Source organism: Sciurus carolinensis, chromosome 17 (genome assembly GCF_902686445.1).
Source record: "Sciurus carolinensis chromosome 17, mSciCar1.2, whole genome shotgun sequence".
Classification (NCBI taxonomy): Eukaryota; Metazoa; Chordata; class Mammalia; order Rodentia; family Sciuridae; genus Sciurus; species Sciurus carolinensis.
The window spans coordinates 21,666,518-21,684,240 of NC_062229.1; the positions used below are offsets into that span (position 1 = coordinate 21,666,518).

The 17,723-nt window shown below is 51.7% G+C and overlaps 1 protein-coding gene and 1 non-coding gene across 2 annotated transcripts; both read left to right on the forward strand.

Annotated features, from left to right (window-relative positions):
• Positions 1-11,546: 11,546 nt before the first annotated feature.
• On the forward strand, positions 11,547-14,836 carry Rpl18a (ribosomal protein L18a). Its single transcript, XM_047531434.1, has 5 exons — positions 11,547-11,703; positions 13,035-13,214; positions 13,740-13,869; positions 14,416-14,525; positions 14,690-14,836. The coding sequence occupies exons 1-5, from the start codon at positions 11,686-11,688 to the stop codon at positions 14,780-14,782; spliced, it is 531 nt and encodes a 176-aa protein (XP_047387390.1). The 5' UTR covers positions 11,547-11,685; the 3' UTR covers positions 14,783-14,836.
• Positions 14,181-14,313, forward strand: LOC124969655 (small nucleolar RNA SNORA68). The gene has a single exon (XR_007106022.1). It is a non-coding gene; the product is annotated as a small nucleolar RNA SNORA68 (small nucleolar RNA).
• Positions 14,837-17,723: the final 2,887 nt, after the last annotated feature.

Here is a 17,723-nt window from a genome sequence, read left to right on the forward strand (position 1 = left end):
AGCCCAGTGGTAGAGCACCCTTGGAATCCACCCCTAGTACTGCAAAAAGGAGGGGCGGGCAGCTGGGTCGCTGTCCTCCAGAGGCTGTGAACCCCAGGAAGGAGAACTTTTTTGTTTTGTTTTCTGGTACCAGGGATTGAACTCAGGGGCACTCAACCACTGAGCCACATCCCCAGCCCTATTTTGTGTTTTATTTAGAGACAGGGTCTCCCGAGTTGCTTAGGGCCTCCTCATTGCTGGCTTTGATCTCTCAATCCTCCTGCCTCAGCCTCCCTAGCACCACCCTGCCCAGCAGGAAGGGGAGCTTCGAGACTGGATTTAAGAATTCTTTTCTCTGCAACCCCACGAGAAGTCCTGACTTCGATGGTTATTTTGTTGACCTCTGGGCTGGGCACCACCTATGGGAGAGGCCTGGGGGACAAGGCGGGCCCAGCTCCTGCCTGGAAGAGCTGCTGTCTAGTGGAGGCCATGGTAGATCGTCACCCAGGAGCTAGCTATTCCAAGGACCCTGGGAGCCAAGCTGCTAGGAGGGCTTCCTGGAGGAAATGACTTCGAGACTGAAATCCAAGGACAAGGGGGAGGACCAGAGACTGGTTTGAGGTTTGGGGGTTTCTGGGGAGAAGGGCGGATGAACTCAGGGTGGATGGGATCGGGGTGTTCCAGAGAAGGGTAGGGTTTCAGGGACACAGTGACAAGTGGGAGGAGCCAGATCGATTTAAGGCTTGGGCGGTTTGGGGAAGGGCCCAGGAGATGGAGGTGGCTGTGATCAGGGTGTTTCTGAGAAGGGCGGGGTTTCAGGGCCGCGGTGAGCTGACACTCACTCCCAGGGTAAGATGGCGGGACCGGGGCGTGTCCTCCCTCTGCCTGAGGGACCTGCAGCGCTCTTGTGGCAGGAAGAGCTGGCGGGGGCTGAGCTCAGTGCTTTTCTTTCACTTCCTGTGTGGCTTCAGCCCAGAAGCATGGAGACCTGTGTCCCCCATTTCTGGCCAAGACTTGTGGTTTCCGCCCTTGGGAAGGACAGGCGAGTTTCTGGACCACTGACAGTTCCAGCGTGACGTTCTCTGTGATCCTTTGAGAATGAGCAAGAAGAGTGAGACCAGGACAAAGGTGACATCTTCAGCCCCAGAGAAGGGACAAGTGGCCCGCCGGTAAGGAAGTTCGAGGGGCAAAGCCCGGAGCTTTGTGAACTTAAGTGACACAAACATCAAAAGAGATGATTGGTGTTGCTTTTGTTTCCACTTTCATTTATTTTTCATAATTTAAATCCTTGAGGGTGTCTGATGGCTTCGCAGGTAGGTTGCTCTGGAATCTGGCACCAGCCTCGCCACTGTTTCCATAGACGCAAGTCACCTTCTTCAGATTGCTCTGTGCTGTGACCTGATGAGTGTCCCCCAGAGGGCCATGTGTGGAAGGCTCGGCCCCAGGTGGTACTATTGGGAGGTGGTGGGATCTTTGGGAGATGAGGCCAAGTAGGAGATTAGTAGGTCACAAACCATGGGACCTGTTTCTTTCTCTTCCTCCTTTGCTTCCTGGTTCACAAGGTGAGCAGTTAGCTCTGTCACTGCTCTGTCACTTGCTGTCGTCATAATGTGCTGCCCTCACTGAAGACCTGAAGCAATGGTGCCACCTGAGTTTGGACTGGAAATCCCAGAACCATGAGCCAAAACAAAACTTTTCTCTCAATAAGTGAATTGCCTCAGGGATTTTGTTACAGTAGCAGGAAGCTCACGAATACACTGTTTTTCTTTGGTTCGCCACCAGGAGACACTGTTCTATTCATGGTACACAAATAGAGTTCAGTTTTCTCTTGGGCATATATACCTTCAATTTCTTTTTTTTTTTTTTTTTTTCTGGTGCTGGAGATCAAATTCAGGACCTCATGATGCTAGGTGAGTGCTCTACCACTAAGCTCCACCTTCAGATCAATCACCTTCAATTTGAAGAAGACCTGGGAGTTCCCTTTGGTTCCAGAGATCCCACGTAGAGCCAGCTGTGCTCCTCACCCTTCAGATTTATTTGCCTTTTAGAATTCCTGTTCCCAGCAGGCCTCCTTAGGCCCCAAGGTGACAGAATGAGCAAGTCAAAATTTTCTTCTGGCAGAGAGTTCATAAATATTGTCAAAAAATAACAAATGAAACTGAAAACAAAGTTGAAATATTCTCCTCACATAAGAAATACATGGACAATACTAACAATAAGACAATGCCAACAACTTAGAGAGATACAAATCCAGAAATCACACACACAAAAATAGTGAAGTGCAAAGAGCCCTTAAACCCAGAAATAATGCCCAGCCTCCTTCCTAATGCATCCGTCAGCTTTCTGATACTGTACAAAAATGCCTGAGATAGTCAACTTAAAAAGTGGAGAGATTTATTCTGGCTCACACTTTTAGAGCTTTCAGCTCACAGTCACTTGGCCCTGTAGCCTTGGAGCTGTGGCAGCACAGTATACCACGCAGGGAGCTGTCACCTGATGGTGACCTAGAAGCAAAGAGAGAGGAAGGGGCTGGGCCTCAATATCCCCTTCAAGAGAACACCCTCCCGTGATCAAACGTCCTTCCACTACCATCTCCCAGGAGTTCCACGGTGGGGAACTAGGCCTTCGTTCAACATGTAGCACATGATAGAAGGGCAAATTATGACACAGTGAATGTGCATGATCATTTCAATGGATGTAAAACTGATTGGAAGAAATTCAATACTCATTTGTGGGAAGCTGTCCTTATTGAGCAGAATCAGAGTAGGTTGAGCCATGGGACGCAGAGGCCTGGCTTCTAGAACCCATGGGAAGCGTGTGGGGCTGCGTGGGAGTGGTTCCCTGTTACCTTCTGGAATTTTCCCCCTAAGAGGATGGCTCCCCTAACTCCACCCTATCCTATCCATCACAGAAGAAGCTCCTCCCCATCCTTGCGCCCTTTACCGGTCTGTATAAATAGAGGAGAGTTGGGGGAGTTGTTGTAAGAGGCTGGAACTGGTACGATCCGCCTCGCCCCCTCTCATAAAGAGAGTATTGGCTCTTGTGTGTTTATTGCATAGATAAGTTTTTTGGGTAATAGATATAAAAAAAAAAAAAAAAAAAGTCACCAACATCCTTCTCCGGCAGTCAACCCAGGATGTGGCCACACTCATTCATGATTTTTAAAAAAAGAAAAGAAAACTCCCAGCAAACTAAGTATGAATGGGAATTTCCTCAAGTGGATGAGGAGCAACTACAATACCCCTGCTGGTAATATTACATTTAATGGTGAAAGAGCAAATAGTTTCCTCTTGAAACTGGGAACAAGACAAGAATGCCAGTCCTTAGCACATCTATTCAGCATTGTTCTGGATGTCTTAGCCCTTGTAAAAAGGCAAGAAAAATAAATAAAAGGCATAAAGACTCCAAAGGAGGAAGCAAAACTTGCTATTTGCAGGTGATACGCTTGATGATTTTGAAAACCCAAGGAAATCTATAAGAACTACTAAAACTAATAAATGAGCTTAGCAAAAGCATAGGTTAAAAAGCAGTTGAAGGGACTGGGTGGTGGCTCAGTGGTGGATTGCTTGCCTAGCATGTGTGAGACCCTGGGTTTGATCCTCAGCACTGCATATAAATAAGTACATAAAATAAAGGTCTATCAACAACCCCCCCAAAAACTCTTAAAAAGCAATTGAATTCAATACAAAATGAAATTAAATTCTTATATGCTAGCAGAAGACAAGTGGAAGATGAGGTTGTTTTTTTTTTTTTAAGTTCCATTTGTAACAGAATATGTCAAAAGAGATAAGATGCTGCTCAGGTTTGAATGTTAGTGTCCCTCCAAACATTTGTACAGAGGGCCAGGGACACAGCCCAGTGGGAGAATGCTTCCGAGAATGCATGAAGCCCTGCCTCTCATCCCTAGCCCCGCAGGGAACAAAATTAATATGTTGAAATCCTAGCCTTGGGGGTTGGGGAGATAGCTCAGAGGGTAGAGTGCTTGCCTTGCATGCACAAGGCCCTGGGTTCAATCCCCAGCACCACAAAAAAAAAAAAAAAAAAAAAAAAAAAAAAGAAGTCCTAGCCTTCAGATGGATAGTATTAGGGGGCAGAAACTTTTAGGTGATGATTGAGTCATGAGAGAAGATTGTCATAGAGAGGATTAGTGTCCTTATAAAGGAGGCCCCGAGAGAGGCTTTGCCCCTCACCTCACATGAAGACACAGAGAGAGGGCGCTATCTCTGAGAAAGAGGCCCTCAGCAGACTCAAAATCTGCTGCATCTTTATCTAGAACTTTGTAGGACCCAAAACAGAAATAAATTTCTATTGCCTATGAGCTATACAGTTCATGGCACTTTGTTATAGCAGCCCAAATAGACTATGACGGACACTTAGGGACAAATTTAACAAAAGACTTCAATACTGAAAACTAAGAAATATTGCTAAGATAAATTCATGGAGGCCTAAAGAAATAGAAAAGGTATACCATGTTCATGGTTTGGAAGTCTTCATATTGTTAACATGACCCTTCTTCCCAAAACGATCCTAAGAGTCTGTGGGAGCAGTGGTGCTCACCTATAATCCCAGCAACTCTGGAGGCTGAGTTGGGAGGATCACAAGTTCAAGGCCAGCCTCAGCAACTTAATGAGAACTTGTCTCAAAATTAAAAAATTAAAAGGGCTGGTGATGCGACTCAGCAGCAGAGGGCTTGTCTGGCATGTGTGAGGCCCTGGCTTCCCTCCCTAGCAGCAAGAAAGGGAAGAAGAGAGGAAGAAAGACTCTCTATATAAAATTCTGGAACACACACAGGACTCTAGTGACCAAAGGTGGATCAGAGCCGCCTAAGGGTGGAGGGGAAGGAAGCCGTCACAGCAAAGGGCAAAGGAGCCTGCTGGGGTGGTGGGCCTCAGAAGGTCAGGACCCTGGCCGTGACTCACACATTTGTCACAGCTGTGTTCACGGTGCTCTTTAAACATGTGACGCTTAGTACTCTACTTCCATCTCAGGAGTGCATTGTAAAACTGTGTGATTCAATACTCAGGATATACCTCAGTGATTTGAACAATGGCCCAGGCGATGGGGGAGAGTAACACGAACCCGCTTCCCACCTACCAGCCTAGCACGGATGAAACCTTCGAGAACCCAGCCTATTGGCAAGGGTGTGCAGACAGGGATCCTCATCCTCAACTCTCAGGAGTGTCACTGACTTGGTCCTGGGGATGGGATCAGGTAGGAGTTGGAAGAAAAAATTGCTCTGGGGGTCGGGAGCTGGCAGAGCACTTGCTTGGTTTCTGTGAGGCCCTGGGTTCCGTCCCTGGTGAAAAGAAAAGAAAAAGAAGGCAGGAAAGGAATGGAAGCGAGAGCGAGCAAGCTAGTGAGCCAGCGGCCAGGCCCCAGAGCCCAGCCGGCTCTTTCCAGGAACTGGGCCTCCCAGGAATGACACTCACACATTTTCATTCATTGTATCTCTTTATAACTACAACCAACTGGAAACAACCTAGATGCCCAGCTAGAGGGGATTTGCTGACAAAGCTATGGCCAGTCTGACTGTGGAGTACAGGAGTCCTTCTTGATCTCTGCGGAATATGTTCTAAGACCCCCAGTGGATGCCTGAAACTGGATAATACCAAAGTCCATATATGCTGTTTTTTTTCCTACTCATGTCTCCCCCTACCACCCCAGTACTGGGAATTGACCCCAGGGTACTTTGCTCCTTAGCTACATTTTCACCCTTTTATTTTTTGAGACAAGGTCTTGCTGAGTTGTTGAGGCTGACCTCGAACTTGTAATCCTCCCGCCTCAGCCTCCCCAGTCACTGGGAATACAGGCGTGGGCCACCACGCCCAGCTGAAATCTCTTACTGTACTCCCCTTCTTGTGATAATCTGAGATGAAGTGAGGGGGGTGATGTGAAGTAGCATTAGGCTACTCCTTAGGATTACTTGAACAAAAACACTGAGACATCGCAACAGTTGATCTAACAATGGACAGACACATCTACTATGTAACTAATGTGCGGGTAGTGGATACAGTGTGATACACTGGACAAAGGGATACTTCACATTCCTAGCGGGATGGAGAGGGGTGGCAAGAGGTGTCATCGTACTATGCAAAACAGCAGACTGTTAAAAATTTGTGATTTGTCTATTTCTGGCATTTCCCATTTATTTATATATTGATACTGGGGACTGAACCCAGGGGCATTCTACTACTAAGCTATATCCCCAGCCCTTTTTATTTTCTATTTTGAGAGAGGGTCTCACTAAGTTTCTGGAATCAAAACTTGCAACCCTCCTGCCTCAGCCTCCGGAGTCACAGAGATTACAGGTGGGCACCACTGCATCCAGATGGGATTTTCCCCTTAATATTTTCAGACTATAGTTGACTGAAACTGAATTCATGGAAAGCCTAGTCCAGAATAAGGAGTAACGAAGGTATTGTTTAGCTCATAAAAGAATAAGATAATATGATAAGAGCCAGGCGTGGTGGCGCATGCCTATAATCCCAGTGGTTCGGGAGGCTGAGGCAGGAGGATCACCAGTTCAAAGTCAGCCTCAGCAACTTAGCGAGGGCCTAAGCAACTCGGCAAGACCCTGTCTCTAAATAAAATATAAAAAGGGTCTGGGTTTGTGGCTCAGTGGTTAAGTGCCCCTGGGTTGAATCCTGGGACCAAAAAAAAAAAAAAAAGAGAGAGAGAGACACTGAGGATCTCTCTGTGTCTGCCCAGACTGTCTCGGGAAGGGAACGGACTTTATTTGCCAGCTGGGGAGGGAATCGGGAGCCATGAAGGGCCAAGGAGGGAGACGGTTATGTGGTTGACCTTCCGTGTTTGTCCGTGCATTTCATAATAATGGTGTTTAAAAGGAAGTGTTTGATTTAAAAGAGAGACATTCAACTGCAGGGGATGGAAGAAAGAGCGATTGAAACTCGAGTTGGCCAGGAAGCAACCTGATCGCTTTAACAATGCGGACGGCAAACAGATCAAGTGCTCCCTGCCCACCGGGGCCAGCGCAGCGTGTCCCAGGTAGCAGTTCGTTTGCTGTCACAACAACCTCAGAGCCATGCACCACGATCCCCACGTAGAGATGGGGAACCGGGCTCTGAGGGCAAGTGACCAAGGAAGAGGCGCCGGTGGCCTGTCCTGGACCCCGTCCTGGGTCAGGGAAAGGACGCGGGACCTGCTCCTGCTTTCCTGACTCGTTTTCCGCCTGGCACACACACGCATTTTTCATATTTATTTTGACTTTTGTCCATTACAACCAGCTTTGTGGAATCTCGCGGGCTGGGGTTTGTGGGTTTTTATGGTCGGGGGAGGTTGTAGGACTGGGGATCAAATTCAGGGCCTCACTAGGCAAGCTCTCCACCCCACCCAGGGGCCTGGCGCTCGTGTCTTCAGGGCCACCAGGGCCTGGAACACAGCCCCAATGAATGAGTTCAGAGAGGGAGTCGTGGGCAGGTGAGGAGCAGGGGACACTGACAGTCAGGGTCTGGAGGCACCTGGGGTCAGGGGAGGAGATGGCTTCAGGACATTTTGGGAATCCAGGGCCTGGAGTCAGGAGCAGAATCCTTTGCTTTTTGTTTGTTTGATTTGGTACCAGGACTGAACCCAGCGGAGCTCTACCACTGAGCCACATCCCCCGGCCCTTTTTATACATTATTTAGAGACAGGGCCTCGCTAAGTGGCTGAGGCTGGCTTTGAACCCCCGGTCCCAGGAGCAGAATCCTGCAGAGACCTGTCAGGATGCAGGTGCCGGCTCCTGAGACTGGAGTGAGCAGGAAGGGGACAGACCAGCACCGCGACTGACACGATTTGAGCTGAGGTGTGGCCCGTATCCCAGAGTAATAAACGGGTACAGGAGAAGAAAGACAGCCGGGCGGGGTGGTCGCCCCGGCCCTGCCAACCAGGAACTCAACGACACCTGGCTGAATGTGGTGACAGGCAGCCAGGATGCAGAGCTCATGGTCTGCAGGTCAATCAGCAGGTTGCCCGGGACCAACTGGTCAGGCCTAGATTCCAGAGGAGAGGCCTGTGGGGAGGGGCTGCTCACTGGGCAGAAGGGTATGTCCCAAGAGTGGTCCCTCCCTTGGCACAGGAGAGGCCAGAATGCAAAACAAATAAACAAGTAAATAAAGCTTTTAAATACTGGGCAGACCTTCAGGAGCCCACCCCGCCCACACCACCAGGCCTCTCCCGGTCACTCTGACCCAGGTCGTGTATGGAGTTGCCAGGCTGCCAAGGCCAAGGCTGGGCCTCAGGATCCTCTCCAGCCCTTCTCCCCGGACCCCTCCCCGCCCCTTCTCTAATGTCCTTCCCCTGTCCTCCCAGCTCTCAGGGTCCACTGGGAACCTTGGACTCCCTCGTTGGTTTTGCAGGATCCCTTTCGGTGTCCGGTCCCCTCACAGAGCGATGGGGCCTCCCGAGTCGGAATAATCATGCGTCCCTTTGAATGTCACAGTGATCCTACGAGCTGGGCCCTTGTATTGGTCCCATCTCACCGGTGGGGAAACAAGGCCAGCGTGGCGATGCGCCAGAGAACAACCGAGGACCGGTATTTGAACCCGTGCGCACCGCGGACCTGGGTCTGGCTTCTCAGCCTCCGCTGCGCAGAAGGAAAGAAAGGTTCTTTCGCCACCTGGTGGACACTGGCGGCAGCGCCTTTAAGACCGAGCTGCCTTTCCCCTGACACTAGCCAGGAAAGTGGGTCCTCCCCGGGAAGAGCTAAAGGTAGACCACGGGCATAAATAGCATGACCTTGGATCACACGATAGTTCCTTAAAAATTACGCCAAGAGCACAAGAAGTAACAGTGAAAAAAAAAAAAAAAGATAAACTGGGCTTTATCCCAATTAAACATTTTAGGATGTCCATCAAGGAAGTTAAACGACAACCCGCAGGACGGAAGGATCTCACAAGCCACATAAGTGATAAGGACCTGGTATCTACGGAATAAATAAAGAACTCTTACAACGCAATAGGAAAAAGGCAGCTGGATTTAAAATTGGGCAAAGTATTCCAAAGAAGATATGTAAGTGGCCAAATAGATGTTCTGCAATAAATAAACAAAATTAAAAGTTTGCTGGGGACCTTTCTCAGTGGTAGAACGCTTGCCTAGCATGCCCAAGCACCCTGCCTTCCATCCCTAGCACTGCAAAAAATTTAAAAAAGAAATCAATACTCAATATTATTAGCCACCAGGGAAATGAAAATCCAAACCACAATGAGATACCTACTTCATGTATCTATGATGTCTATAATAAAAAAAAAAATAAAGTAATAAAAATGTTGTCAAGGATGTGGAGAAATTAGAACCCTCATACATTGCTGGTCAGAATGTAAAATGATGCAGGCATTTTGAAAAGGAGTCTAAGCAACCATCAAAAGATTAAACAGAGACACCGCAGGACCATCAGTTCCATTTGTAGTTATGCACTCAAGAAAAATGAAGATATAAATTTATACAAAGAGTTGTATGTAGCCAGGCGCAGTGGCACGTGCCCGTTATCCCAGCAGCTCTGGAGGCTGAGGCAGGAGGATTGTGAGTTCAGAGCCAGCCTCAGCAAGACCCTAAGCAACTCAGTGAGACCCTGTCTCTAAATAAAATACAAAATAGGACTGGGGATGGGGCTCAGTGGTTGAATTCAATCCCCATTACATCCCCCCACACCCAAAAAAGAGTTGAATGCAAATGTTCTGAGCAGTTTTATTCTCAACAGCCAAAGGGGAAAAAAACAAATTGCCCATCTGATGAGGAGGTAAACAAAACACAACATATTCGTACAATCTAATATTTTCAGCAAAAAAAGTAAATGAAGGAGAGGGGATGGGAATAAGAAAGACAGTGGAATGAATCGGGCAGAACTTTCCTGTTCTTATATGAATACATGCCCAGTGTAACTCCACACCATGTACAACCACAAGAATGGGAAGTTCTACTCCAAGTACATATGGTATGTCAAAATGCACTCTACAGTCGTGTATATCTAAAAAGAACAAATTAAAAAGTTTTAAAAAATAAAGTATGGAGCCATGCTCCAACATATGAACCTTAAAAACATTATGCTACATCAAAGAAGCTAATCACAATAGACCTCATTTTATATGATTATGTGCAATGGCCAGAATAGGCAAATTTGCATAGAAATAAAATAGATTTGCAGTTGTGCAGGGCTGGGGGGAGGGAATGGGGAGTGAAAGCTATTTGTGAAGGGTTTCTTCTGGAGATTATAAAATGTTCTAAATGGTGGTGATGGTTACATACTGTGCATATATGAAATGTATATGAAAGTGTATTTGCAAATGTACTAAAAATCCTAGGATAGTACAATTTATTTGCTTGCTTGTTTTTTTTATATTGAGACAGGTCTTTCTATGCTGCCCAAGCTGGTCTTGAACTCTTAGACTCTGGTGATCCTCCTGCCTCAACCTCCCAAATAGCTTGGACTACAGGTATACACCTCTATACCCAGTGGATTGTACAAGCTAACAGAATTGTATGGGGACTGGGGATATAGCTCAGTTGGTAGAGTGCTTGCCTTGCAAGCACAAGGCCCTGGGTTCAATCCCCAGCACTGAAAAAAAAAAAAAAGGAATTGTATGGAATCTAAATTAAACTTATTGTTTTATGATGATGATGATGATGATGATGATGATGATGATGTACCAGGGAGCAAACCCAGGTCCTGGTCCATGCTAAGCAAGTGTTCTACTGACTGAGTTGCACCTTCAGCCCCAGTTGTTATTAAATTTTAATTTAAAAATGAAAAATGCCAATGGGACTCAAATGTCATCCCCTTTAAGAGCTCCCTACCTCCAAAATAAATATCCTTATTCATCTTTGTTCCTCTTTGCTTTACTTTATAACTCTTTTTCAATAAGTTGTTTGTAGTTATTTTCTTTTCTCCCAAGAGACTTCTTTCTGCCTGAGCAACTTGCTAAGACAGAAGCCCCTCAAGGGTGAAGGCTGGATCTTGGATTTGGGGGCGTCCTTCCCCTGCTTCCTATGCTGGGATCATACCCAGGGCCTCGTGCATGCCAGGCAAGTGTTCTTCCTTAAGGGTTGAACTTTGAACAATTCTGATATCCTCTACCACCATCCCCAGGTCCCCCAGGATCCGTGAGAACGGGAAGCAAACAGGTGGCGTTTGAATCTCAGTTACTACAAAACACGAATCAGATCTCCAATAACATAACTAGCATTTCCGTGTTTAATCAACGTTCGTGTTGAACATCTCTAGGACAAAAATATATTTATTCCCATTTTACAGATGAGAACTCTTAGGCACGTGACTCAAGACCTCCGTCGCACAATCCCGGGGAGAAGAGGCGCTGGATGGGAAGAAGCCCCACGAGTTCATCATAAATTCTGGAGCCTCTGGGTTCGGTGCATAAGTACCCCTAGGAAACGAACACGGAAATCCACAAGGAGACCATTCGAGTGCCTACAACTCCCAGAATGCCGCTCGCGCCGACTCTCGGTTACGGCCCCGGAACAGGCGAAGCTCGCCGAACCTGGGAGATGTAGTCTCGCGGTGAGGCGAGGCAGGGCTGTGAATGGTAGATGGATCCGAAGCCAATGAAGAAGCGGACCTCCTTGAGCGCCGGGACAAGAAGCCAATGAACGCATAGCTTCTAGAGGGCGGGACTTCCTGCCGTGGGTTCATGGTGAGCGGCTGCGTGAAGGAAGGCACTTCCTTTTGTGGGTGGCGGCGAGCGCGGAAAGAGCGCCATGAAGGCCTCGGGCACGGTGAGTCGGGCGCGGTGTGGCCTGGGGCCGGGGGACGCGGCGCGGGCCGCACCAGGGGCCCGGGTCGATGGCGCGGGCCGAGTCCGCGGTGCGTGCGCCTGTCTGGGTCCTCCCGGGCAGCGCGCCGACGCCCCAACGTGCCGCCAACATGGCGGCCCAGCGGACGCCGCGTGGCTGGGCCGGTGCGTGGCTTGGGTCGCCTGGGCAGTCGCGAGGACCCGGGGGGGTCGAGTTTGCTTTCCAGGGAAGGGACAAGTCGCACAGCGTGGAGGGCTGTGCCGCGGCCTGACGTCTAGCCTCCGAGCGTTAATTTGCTCGTCTGCAAAGTGAACTTGGAAAGGGATAGTATCGCTTTTCCCCAGGCGTGGCGGGGAGTAGAAAAGTATAAACGTCTAACAGAAACAAGCAGCGCGGGTCTTGTGACAGTGGTACCTGCTGGGCAGCATCGGAGGGTGCTCTGGTACACAGACGGGGAAAAGGTGCGGCTGGGTCGGGCTTGGGGGCGCACACCTGGCATCCCAGCCGCTCCGAAGGCGGAGGTAGGAGAAAGGCGAGTTCGAGGTCAGCCTGGGCAGCTTAGCAAGATCCTACCTCAAGATAAAAGAAAAGTAAATGGGTGAAGTACAGATCTCCGACTTCGGTTACCTCCCTGGACCAGTTGTGAGCTGGATGCATCTTTCCCTTTCTGAATGTGTGGTCACAAGGCCAGTGGGTCCAGTGCAGAGCAGGAAATAGGAGCAGAGTCTTGGAAAGTTGTGGCTCCTTTTCACTGATGTCAGCAAAGGTTGGGTTGTCACTTTCTGCCATAATACGGGATTGGGATCTGTCAGAACATTGTCACTTTTACTTCTGTGGGGAACCCACGGCTGCAGAGAACCCTGAGTTGTGCTGGTTCTTTCTGAAGTTATCTGAGATCTCAAGGCCCCCTAGTAAAAGAGGGTGGTAGCTCGACCTGCAGAGTGACTCTCAGGGTTGCAGAGCAGTTAGGATGACGACTTGAAAAAGACTGTCTAATGGGTCAGTGACTGAGGCTACAGGTCTAGGTCTCAGTTTTCCCACTTATAAAAATAAATGGAGGGGCAGCAGGTTTGAAATATGTGTCTAGCTTTGCTTTCCTAACCCAGAATCCTCTCTTCCCTCTTTGCAGTTTGTGGATAAAGCTCAAGTCAGTCGTTATCAGCCACAGGCCCCTGAATTCCCATTGGACGCTCTAGGATAACCCTGCCTCCATTTCCTGAATTTGACTGTCACCAGTCTTGGGAAAGGTGGCAGGGTGGGTCTCCACACTTGGTTCTGGGCGCAGTCCTGGCCTTACTGCTCTTTCCTTTCAGCTTCGAGAGTACAAGGTGGTGGGACGCTGCCTGCCCACCCCAAAATGTCACACCCCACCTCTCTACCGAATGCGAATCTTTGCACCTAATCATGTTGTTGCCAAGTCCCGCTTCTGGTATTTTGTATCTCAGCTAAAGAAGATGAAGAAGTCTTCAGGGGAAATTGTCTACTGTGGGCAGGTATGGAAAGTGGAGGGCATGGGATCTGGAGTGGACTCGCACCTTCCGGCAGGCGTTAGGCTTCTCTTGGGGTTGGCAGTCTTCAGAGCCATGGGGCCCTGGTATTGGATGGGCTTCCCCATGTGTATATTTAGAAAACCCAGGGCCCAGGGAGGAGGGTGATTGGCATGGTAAGACTCCTTGGTTGAGACTGTCATCCTCCCCAGGCCACATCCGTGAAGTGGGGAAAGGCCCTGTAACTGGGCAGGTGCATTGGCACCTGGGCAGCGGGCAGTGGCCACTTGGCCTACGTGTTCTTGGAGGTTGTACTGGGTAGGCAGCCCCACCTGAACTGGTGCTGCACTGGGCTTTTGGGGTATTTCCCTTACTTGGCCTGTCCCCTGAGGGTGCCTAGCTGTCCAACACTGGGAAGCTGCAGCTTGAGAACCTGGTCCCTGGGGGTTGGACAGTCTTGGAGGCAGGACTTGGGCCCGTGAGGCCTGCTTGCTGTTCGCACCTTGTGCCGACCGTCCCTTGCCTCGGCAGGTGTTTGAGAAGTCCCCTCTGCGGGTGAAGAACTTCGGCATCTGGCTGCGCTATGACTCTCGCAGCGGCACCCACAACATGTACCGGGAATACCGTGACCTGACCACCGCGGGCGCCGTCACCCAGTGCTGTGAGTTGCTGGTCCCGCCTCCCTTCTCAGGCTAACTCTGTGGGCATCTCCAGTTCTTCTGACTCTGAGGTGGCAGCAGAGCAAATAGAGGTGCCTAGGCCAGCTGTCATGGGCACGCGGGAACCGCGCCCAGGGGCCAGAGTGGAGGAGGCTCAGGCCCCAGAGGGCTTTTTGTCTGGACCCTGGCAGCAGGTGGACCTTAGCTCAGAGGAACCAACCCCAGGCCTCATCGTCCATCACAGCCACGCCCTAGGCCCCTGGTTGAGGGGTCCTCCCCATGCAGGTCACCTGCCCAGGGCCCAAGCCTCTCACCTGCACCTCAACCCAAGAATCGCTGTTTCTCGTAGCGGCGGTTTAAACAGAGGTGCGCACAGCAAGTGGATCTCGTCGCCTTTGAGAGGCTGTGGCTGTGCCCCTCAAAGTGAATTTGGAGGTTCTACACTCCTCGTGACCAGGCCTGCTGGGGCCAGGGCCTGTGGCCTCCCAGTCACCCCCAGTTGGAGCCCCCGGCCTCCGCCTGGCTGACTGCCACTCCCCCTTGTGCAGACCGAGACATGGGTGCCCGGCACCGTGCCCGGGCCCACTCCATCCAGATCATGAAGGTGGAGGAGATCGCAGCCAGCAAGTGCCGCCGGCCGGCCGTCAAGCAGTTCCACGTGAGTGCCCCAAGGGCCCTGCTGGGCTGCTGTACCCAGCGGGGGGTGCCTCGGGTGACGCAGTAGCCCAGTGCTGGGTAGGGGGCCTCGCCACACCTGGGTGACCCCCAGAGGATGTGGTTAAGAGACCTTTACCCCCCCCCTCACCAACTTCCTTCCCACAGGACTCCAAGATCAAGTTCCCGCTGCCCCATCGGGTCCTGCGTCGCCAGCACAAGCCACGCTTCACCACCAAGAGGCCCAACACCTTCTTCTAGGTCCAGGGCCCCTCCCCCCCAGGTTACCCAAATAAACTCCTTGGGAACACCCTGGTTCTCGGGCTCAGCGTGCGTTTTCTTTTGCGCACTCTGCAGAACTCAGAACCAAGCAGTGAGAGCCCAGAGGGGTCACCCCCCGGGGGCAGCTGAGCTGAGTCTTGTGGACTAAAGTCCTCAGTGCAAACAACCAACCCACATCTCCCCCATCCCCTGAGATGCCCCTGCTTGTTCAGCCAGTCCTAGGCCGTGGGCTGCAGGTTGTAGTTCCCCAGATCGGTCTTGTCCCCACTGTCTTCACCAGACTCAACTCTGTATCTCCTGAACCTGGGCAGAGTCCTTGGAGGTGGTGGGGTAGCGTCCCTGTCCGCCCACGAGGCTCCCTTCCTGGCTAAACCAGCTTACAACTGGATCTGCAGTACCCCAGATTCTTGGGGTAGGCACATGGGGGCCCCTGCCCACCCTCCTAGGGACCTGCTTGCAGCCCAGATCTTGGTAGGAGATTAAGGTCTCACCATAGGTGCTTGCCTCCAGGGAACAACTTCAGGCCTGGAAAATTCCAGGCACGAAGCTAATCCCACCCTGCAGGTAGCCACCCTGGCTGAGCCCTCAGCCAGCTGGAAGCTAAGCCTGGGCTGATGGAGCTGAGGCACAGCCAAGAACTTGGGTTTGGGGAGTGTCCTTTCCTGGTGTGTGACCTTGGGCAGCCCTGGCTTTCTGATCCTTGGTATTTTCATCTGAAGGTCAGCATGACACATTCACTGTCTTGGCCATACTTGGAAAATGACCACCCCTGTGGGTACTATGGACAGGTTGCAGGGCCTCCGTTAGTATTCTGGAGACCTACAGGTTGAGAGGAAACGGGCACCCTGGGAACCCCAGGCCTGGAGTGTCCAGAGCACACCCGCCCCTGTATGGTGGGTTTGCGGAGGCCCAGGAGGTGGGCATGCTGAGCTGGTGTCTGCAGTCGATTGCTGGGTGGGGTTGTCGGGTTTTTAAAAATTCTTTTCAAATACGCCTGACAGTAGAGTGCATCTTGACCTGTCATGCATACGGGGAGGACCGCTTCCTGTTCTTGTCCAGTTGCATAGAAGGTGGATGGAGCTGGTCGCGTATCCATATGTGAACACAAGGAGGTCCTGTCCGATTCATTCTACTGTCTTGGTTTTTGTCCCCTTCCCGTTTGGTACTGGGTTTGAACCCAGGCATGGTGTTCCGCTGAGCTCCATCCCCTTTAATTTTGCTGTGACTTTAACCAGGTCACCCAGACTAGCCTTGAACTTGGGGTTGTGGCTCAGCCTCTTGAGCTTCTGGGGTTGGTTATGGGTGTGCACACCTGAGCCAGGCCAGGCAAGTAGGGGCTCAGGAGAGCCCAGACTCATCCTGAAGCCCAGGGACAGAACCAAGGAATTCCATCAGGTACCACGCGGAAGTTCAAGGTGGTCTCCGGAGCCTGGTGACCTGGGCTGAAATCCTGCCACGGGGACTGTTGTCTCTCCTAGTTCCCAGAAGAGGAATCTAGAGTCCAGGCCTCTCAGAACGTCACAAAGCAGCTCTCAGACTGTCACCCTGGGCTCCTGCCATGTCTTCAGGTAGCCCTTGGTGGTCCCGGGGGACAGTTGGGGCAAGTAGTGCCCCAGCACTGTCACAGCTTCTGGCACCCAGGCCCCTCCCTCCACCAGCTACAGCTGCCCTAGGCCCCTGCCAGCTCCTGACCAGGGGCACGGACCCCGTTGCAGCTGGGAACGCAGGAGTTTGAGGTGGGACTGGCATTTCCTCCCCACCCACTATGCAGGCCAGCCTTCAGCAGAATTCCATAACGTCCAAGTCCACCCTGCAGCCCCAGCGTGGGGACGGCCCCCTTCCCACGGGAAATCACCCGGCTCCTCATTTCCCCCAAGCTCTTCAGTGGCTCCCCGGCACCCTCCCCATGGCCCAGGGGTTACTCAAGTCTCCCACTGCCTTCCATGGCCAGTGCCCCCTCCTGGGCTGCCCTTCCCCAGGGCCTCCACTCTGCAGGTCTCCACCCCCAGGCCGTGGGCCCTCTCCACCTCTCACATCTCCTCCTGAGGTGACTGCTGTGCGGGGCAGGGGCAGGAGACAGCACGCGGGCAGTTCTTCCTGGGTCCTGCTGTGTCTCAGCACCTGACATGGCCTGCACACAGTAGGCGCTCAGTGAACCTGCTTCACAGCCCAAGCCTGGTGCAGGCAGGGTCACCCACAGTGGAGGGACACGCTAACAGGCAACAGCTGCCCATGTGACAGCATGGGGCAAGGCAGGAACTCCATCCCAGGGGACAGGTGGGACCTGCAGGGAGTGCTGGACCCTGCGGGGGTGTCATGTGTGGGCCAGAGGACACCACCAGGGGGCGGTGGAGGCTGGAGGAGGAGGGCACTGAGCTTCCACAAGTGAGGTCCCTTGGGAAATCGGGTGCACAGCAGGAACTCGACCCAGAGATCAGGAGATGACAGCTCCTAGGGACTGTGGCTGCCTGACCCTAGGCAGCAGACCTCCAGCCCTGAGCCTCCTGTCCCTCCTCCATGCAGGGCACAGGAGAGGCCTGGGTATCCGCCCTCCTTCCTGGGTAGTCCAGGTGTTTCCGGGCCCAGGTTCGGGGCTTATCTCAGACAAGGCAGCGTCGTGGAGACGGCATTGGGAAGAAAAGCTGAGCTTGGTGACCAAGATGGAGAGGGAATGGGGCTCAGCTCCAGGGCGGGGCTGCCAGACGTAGGAAGAATGAGAGGGACACACGGAGAAGGGGGAGGGGTCTTCTCGTCCCTTCTGGGAATAGGCGCAGGTCTTCCAGGAACTGGGTGCCAGCTCTCGGTCTGGCGTTCCAGGTCGTGGAGGCCAGGGATGGGGAGTGTTCAGCCTTCGAGGGGCGGGCAGGGGCAGAGAGAGCAGGGTCCAGGTCGCTCGGCCCACAGGAGGGTTTCGGACAAA